The 6,947-nt window shown below is 31.7% G+C and overlaps 1 protein-coding gene across 1 annotated transcript; it reads right to left on the reverse strand.

Annotated features, from left to right (window-relative positions):
• Nucleotides 1-3,868: 3,868 nt before the first annotated feature.
• On the reverse strand, nt 3,869-6,707 carry LOC18052626. Its single transcript, XM_006447259.2, has 2 exons — nt 6,149-6,707; nt 3,869-4,086 (listed from the first exon to the last, which is right to left on the reverse strand). The coding sequence occupies exons 1-2, from the start codon at nt 6,434-6,436 to the stop codon at nt 3,919-3,921; spliced, it is 456 nt and encodes a 151-aa protein (XP_006447322.1). The 5' UTR covers nt 6,437-6,707; the 3' UTR covers nt 3,869-3,918.
• Between the last annotated feature and the right edge of the window lie 240 nt (nt 6,708-6,947).

Below are 6,947 nucleotides of genomic sequence, written 5' to 3' on the forward strand. Positions count from 1 at the left end.
ATACAAATTCTCTAAGGAGGGGGAGAGAGAGAGAGAACCCAACATACGTAGTCGGGAGCTGAACCTCAGTGGTCCCTGTAGTCCACTGCGTAGAGCTTTCTTCTGAGTTTCTTTTCTTTACCTGATAAAAACAAGAAGTGTGAAATTTTAAGGCACAAGAATAATATTCCTGCATATAGAACTGAAATAGAACAGTGTACAACTACCAACACAACCACTCATAAAGACTGTAAAGAACAAGAAAATTAGAATTTATAAGGACACCTTTTTTTTAAATGACTAAATAAAACACACTAGTAGGCATCTTATCACTAAAACACCTTTGTTGTTATTTTAGCCTCTTCGATGCCCAAATCCACGTCGTTTTCACTGCCTTGTTTGCCTTGAAGTACGACGACATTAGAATGGTTGCAACGGAGACGGGATGGCCGTCTAAGGGGACGAGAATGAGATTGGTGCAAGCATCGAAAACGTTGCTGCGTACAATGGAAATCTCGATCGGAGAAATCGAAGAGCAGCAGGGGAGCGGTGGCAACAACTTAACAAGTAGCGTGTTTAATTAAGGTAGATTTAGGGTTCACTTTTTCATTTTATACTTCAGAAATTATATAGTGTAATTGTTCACATATTAAGTAATAAATTATAAGTCGACACGTGGCTAGGTAAAAAATAATAATTTGTGATAAAAAATAATTCTATCATAAAACCATCATTAATTCATGATAAAAAATAATTTTATCACAAACTCATCATTAATCCATGATAAAAAATAATTCTATCATAAAACCATCATTAATCTGTGATAGAAAATAATTCTATCACAAAGCCATCATTAATTCATGATAGATTGAAAATTATGTTACAAGTCTATCATAATTTTATGATATACCCAAAATCTGTCATAAGTTGTCTGTCATCTATTAGCAGTTTTCTTGTAATGATGTAAAACAAACATAGATAATAGTACCTATTTTTAGGATTTTGTAAGTTAACTTAGCAAAATTATTATTACAATAATATATATATAACACACCTTAATTTTGAGATCAACAACTTTTGCAGCAATGTTACAAAGTCAAAATTTGTGGAAACATTTGCTTAGAATAAAATTAAGCCAATTTCCTTGACACTATATAAAGAATAAAAATGATTTGTTTTTTAAGTGTAGCATTTCCCTCCAAAATGAGTCTATCAAACAAGTTTTATTCATTTTCCTTTTCCCAAAATGGAAAATAGAAAACTGAAAACAAGTTTGATTGGTTTTTTTTTTTAACCATTCGATGCATGCATTAACATTATAACATAAATATTCTATAGTTATTGACAGCTATGCAAAAAGTTTATGGCTGTGAGGACTAGTGATCGAAACGGACTTAGGGTTTAACATGTTGAAACTCCCAATCATATGGCATTGTTCAATGTTAAATGGGTTAAATGTTTGTTCACTTTTATATTTTGATGTAAATGTCTATTTAATTCTTATATTTTAAAAATACCTCAAGAGACTCCTGTTACTAAATATATTATGTTCATGCCCTTTTTTTCTTTACTTTTAAAATAATATCCTTACAACAATATTCTTAGAGATATTAATTAATTAATTTATAAAATAATGTTAATTAACAAATTAACCTTAAAAATAAAATAAAAATAAAAATAAAAATTTAATATTTTTACTTTAGGATTAACTCAATAAATTAATTTTTTAATAAATAATTACTGGCAAGATTATAATTGCAAATGTATTAAACATTACTTTAAGTTAACTAGTATTAATTTATTTCAAGTAATTAGAAGATTGTTTTAAGGATATGAAAATATTAGTTCATTCAGACTGATAGTTATTGGTTAATTTGCTTATAAATGATTATAGTTCAATTTGTTAATTAACTTTTTCATAGATTAAATAACCAAAGTCTCCAAAATTATAGTAATGGTATTATTGTAAAAGACAAATCAATAAGGGTCAAGAGTGTCAATATTCAATAATAAAAATTTCTTAAGACATTTTTTAAAATATAGAAGCTAAATAAGACCTTAACCTAAAATATAATTACTATTCGATTATTTACCTATTTTAAATGTATGGCTTGTGTAAAACAGTACAAATTCATCTTAAGGTTGCCCAATCACACTTATTAGAAAAAGATTCCACTATTGATTGCGTGCTCTTTTTCACCCCAAAGAATTTTTCATGTCATGTCTCGTTTGTCCATTAAATAATGTATATTACAAAAGAAGATGCAGTTTAAAGAATCTATATATTTATATAAAGTTGGGATTACAAGAGGTGATGTGGCATCATCATTTCTCATCTTTATATATTTTCTATTATTTAATAAATAGAGAAATTTTCTTTCAGATTTGGATTTTCATCTTCTCATAATTAATTTGACCGTTATTACACAATTAATATGTAACAGTTCATCAAAAGACCCACTATCTTCTTTAATTGAAACATTCTTGATCATAAATTAAGCAATAATTTATCAACATTTTTAATCACTCTTCTCCTCTACCTCACCTTAATTTATAAATAGCAACAAAAAATTGGGACTACAAGAAGTGATGCGGCATCACCATTTTTCATCTTTGTATATTCTCTATTATCAATAAATAGAGAAATTTTCTTTCAGATTTGGCTTTTCATCTTCTCATAATTAATTTGACTGTTATTACACAATCAATATATAATCATTCATCAAAAGACCCACTATCTTCTCTAATTGAAACCTTCTTGATCATAAATTAAGTAATAATTTATAAAATATTTTTAATCACTCTTCTCCTCTGCCTTACCTTAATTTATTAATAGCAACAAAAAATATAATATCTCATGTAAACATAAACACAACATAAAAGAAGAGAAAATAGCAATGGCTCTAAAATATGTGTTTTTCATTTTGGCCCTGACTTATCTGATCATGGCAAATATTGCAAATGCAACCAATAAGAATGATCGCCTCAACAACAATACGAAACCAAGCTACAATCTTGCAACAAGACTTGAAGTTAGCAGAGGCCTAACAGAGTGATAGAACGCGTTAATGGAGTAGAAATCATGCTCAAATGAGATTGTTATATTCTTCCTTAATAGCTAAACTGATATTGGCCCTGATTGTTGCCGCTCTATTGAATCATCGCCCGTAATTGCTAGCCTGCAATGCTCACCTCTCTCGGATTCACTGCCGAAGAAGGGAACATACTGAGAGGCTACTGTGATGCATCTTTTGCTCTTTCTACAAGTGGTCTCGTGGTGATAAATCAGCCTCCAAGGTTTTGGCTTAGATAAGGCGTATCTATGGCACTTCTATTTCCGTGGTGTTAATTTAGCTAATGCAATTTTAAATAATTAAAAAAGTATTTTTGGTTTTAGCTTTGCTTTATTTTTTCATGTTTTTTTTTGAAGTCTTACCTCTTAATTGAATAGAATAAATCGTTAAAAATAAAATAAGAAAACAGGATAAAACTAAATTCTTTTTTCAAAGCCGCGCGAAGCGCGGTTCTATTTCCTAGTTATCTAATAAATATCAATTTCGTACTTCTTGTCAACAGTGCAAAGAAAATCCTAAAAGCATTTCACTAGAAAAATGTCTAAAATTAAATGGAATGGCATTCACATCTTCATTTTTTTTTGGAGTCTTTTTAAAGAAATTCAATTCATAAGAGGTAAGAAATGAGACAAATGACCAGGGAAATAAAGACAACATGCCACAATCATCAAGTAAAAATATACACACATGATGAAATGCGCCTAGACCTATTAGGCTCTATCTGGTGTTTCGTTCTATCTTCACTAGTTGTGACACTAAACTTGAGTTCATAAAATGATATGATATATATCAAAATATATATTCTGAAAGACTCAGTATTTCCTTCAATTATTTTCAACTAAGCTTGAAAGACTCAGTATTTCCTTCAATTATTTTCAACTAAGCTTGAGGTGAAATTGAAGCTTTGGTTATATTGATGAAGAGGCTGCAAGATGCGCTCTGGAGGACAAGGTGCCGGAGCTGGGTGTGCTATAAATGTAGGAATTTGCTCGCCAGGCATCAAGACTGATACCCCTTTGGCATACACTGTCATCTGCACAAACATATAAAATCAATATACACTTCATGCTCTAATGTGGCAATGCTTGAAATGGCCAGATGGGTTCAAGTATTAAGGACAAGAAGAGCTAATTTTGATTATTTTAACCACAGTTGATAGAAGAGACCAAAAGGGATAACCTTTAATCATGCTTAAGATACAAGAATAGAGACATAACAGAGTGGAGGTAACCTTATCAAAAGGATTAGTTCCAATACTATAAAATAACACCAATGTCTGTTGATTTCATAACTCTATCCATAAATCAAGGACATGCTCCATACGTAATTAGGTTATTGAAAGTTGTTAACATTCTGAAATTGGTGACCGAAGCCACGTTACACGAATATCTTAAGCTTCAAAAAACAAGCAACACAGCAAATAATTGGGGCAAGAAAACAAATTTGTCGACATGCTTGTATTCATTTACTAGCGTGGGACAAATCTTGGGATGGCACAAAATGGAGATCGTCAACTCCATACATTAAATTAAGGTGATTTTTTAAAGACAAAAACCACGTGGATATATATGCGAACACTCAAACGTTGAAGATTTCACACCATGGCCTTATCGATGCTTACACTGTTTGAGTTTTCAATAAGCTAGACACAAAGATTTGACAAAACTTCTATGGTTTTGGCTTGTTATGACACTCGAGACAAAACCCACATGCTTTGTGTGATTTCTTGGTCCCATTAGCCCTACAAAGACTATGGTTCAAATTAAGCGCTTTATCTCATTAAAGAACTAGAGAACTATATATGTCTATTTACCTTGCAAACAGAAAAATATAGAGTACTATTAGACAAGTTTTAGTGACTAACATCGTCACCTGAAACTACTTGATTAATCCACAATTTTAACACCATTCACAAGGCGTAGTAGATGAAGTTACTGATTAGATCATGATCAATTTGTGCTTGTGCGTAAACACTAAAGAAGAGAAGGGGGAAAATTGCATCTAAACAAATCCATTTCATAGACAACATTTTCAACTCAAGCACGACAGAAATTGGCAGCAATTAATGAGTAGAATCAAGTTATTCGTAGGTGAATGGTGAAGCAAAAATAAATCCACCTATATATATATATATTATTGAATACATATGAACAAGACAAAACTGTGCCATAACTTAAGAAGAATGATAAGGAAAATACTAATATTTTAACTAGTAATGGTGTATATAAATATGCTTTGGGATGATCAAATATTGTTATTCCAAGATCTTAATAATCAAATAAGGTTGCGTTGGATAGCCGTTGCAATAAATTATTGTAAGTATATTATGATTCACAATGCATACTGCACCCACTATAGAAGCTCCCTAACCATGAGTAATTATCCATGTCATTTTCCATGAATCCACAATCGTAATCAAAAGATTACATTGCCCTTTGCAATCATGGCTGTAAAATACTGCAACTATAGCACTATGAAAAAAAGTTAAAAGAGCACTATATCAAAATTTGATTTGGGATAACTTAACCCACGTTTGTTTTGAAGGGGAACTGAAGCATTAATGCTTGATGAAGAAAGAACATGGAGCCATGTGAACATGAGCCGTCCAATGGAGCCTATGGTGATTGGATTTTTCAAATACATTTAGAACTAATGGGTCCCTTTTATCAGCCTTTCTTGTGTAATACTACTATTTATCTTTTCAGAAAACGTATAAAAATAAATAAGCATATAATTATAAATCTGTGGCCGGAGGAAAAAGAATTGAAAAAAAATAGGGCATCAAACACAGAACAATCTTTGAAAACCCATCATTTGCAAGTATAAAAAGTGCTTACTGAAAAAATTAAGCAGCAATTTGCAAAATAACTAGTCAAAGTGCATGAATTAGCTATAATGACACATAAAAAGAAAGTATATGAACAGTCACAATCATGTTAGAAGTGTACTCATTGCATCTGCCGATAATATAGAAAGTGATGTTGTAAAAATGAAAGCAAATTTTCGGTGCTTGCAGCTGCTGCCATCAGAGGCAGAAAGCAAAAAGAGAAAAAGTAATTTCTATTTTCAATGTAAGAGAGAGAGAGAAAGCATACTTTGGGAGAAGGGTAATTGAGCTTGCCATTGAACATCATCTGTGCTTCAAGATCAGAAGCAGAGCTTGGACCTGGAGGCATTGATGATCTTGGCCTTAGAAATCTCTCAAAGATGGCCATAACAAGGAACATTGAAATGAGAATGGCTGTGGCCACAAACCCAAATGAGACTGCGTTCACTGAGTTGTCAAAACGCCTCCAGTGCTCTTCTCTTTCCATATTCAAAGGAGCCATTGGTGGTGGTGCCATTAGCCAGCTGCTATGATCTTCACCATTCATTAGAGGCATGTATTAAGTAATAACTGTTAACTAACACAACAAAAGACAAGTCTCTGCTGTCTTTTTGAGAGCATTATGCTTATGCATGCATTAATCTTTAGTTTTTGAACATGCTTGTGGATGGAGAATTGACCCAAAAAAAAAAAAAAAATTAAAGAAAGAACGGTTGTTTAAAGACGAAGATGTGTTTGTGTTTGTGAGAGTGAAAAATGGGTGGAGGTTGAAAATGGACTCTTGGATTATGAGTTCTAAGAGGTTGATTGAAAAGAGAGCTTTTTGTTATGAGTTCTTTATATATAAATAAATGATAAATCTCAGGGTAAGCTTTTTACTTGGTGGCTTTTGTTAAAATTTCTACTACATGCATGTGCGGTTAGCTTTTCTCATTTTGACTGCTTTACTTGAATAGGGTATTTCGCACCTAAAAGGACAGTTTATAATAAAACTCGAAAAAATTTCCTTTTTTTGTTTTTTTTTTTCTTTTTGACCAAGAAACGGCTTCTCAAAAAATTCAAAATCT

This window comes from Citrus clementina, unplaced genomic scaffold, assembly GCF_000493195.1.
Source record: "Citrus clementina cultivar Clemenules unplaced genomic scaffold, Citrus_clementina_v1.0 scaffold_2, whole genome shotgun sequence".
Lineage (NCBI taxonomy): Eukaryota > Viridiplantae > Streptophyta > Magnoliopsida > Sapindales > Rutaceae > Citrus > Citrus x clementina.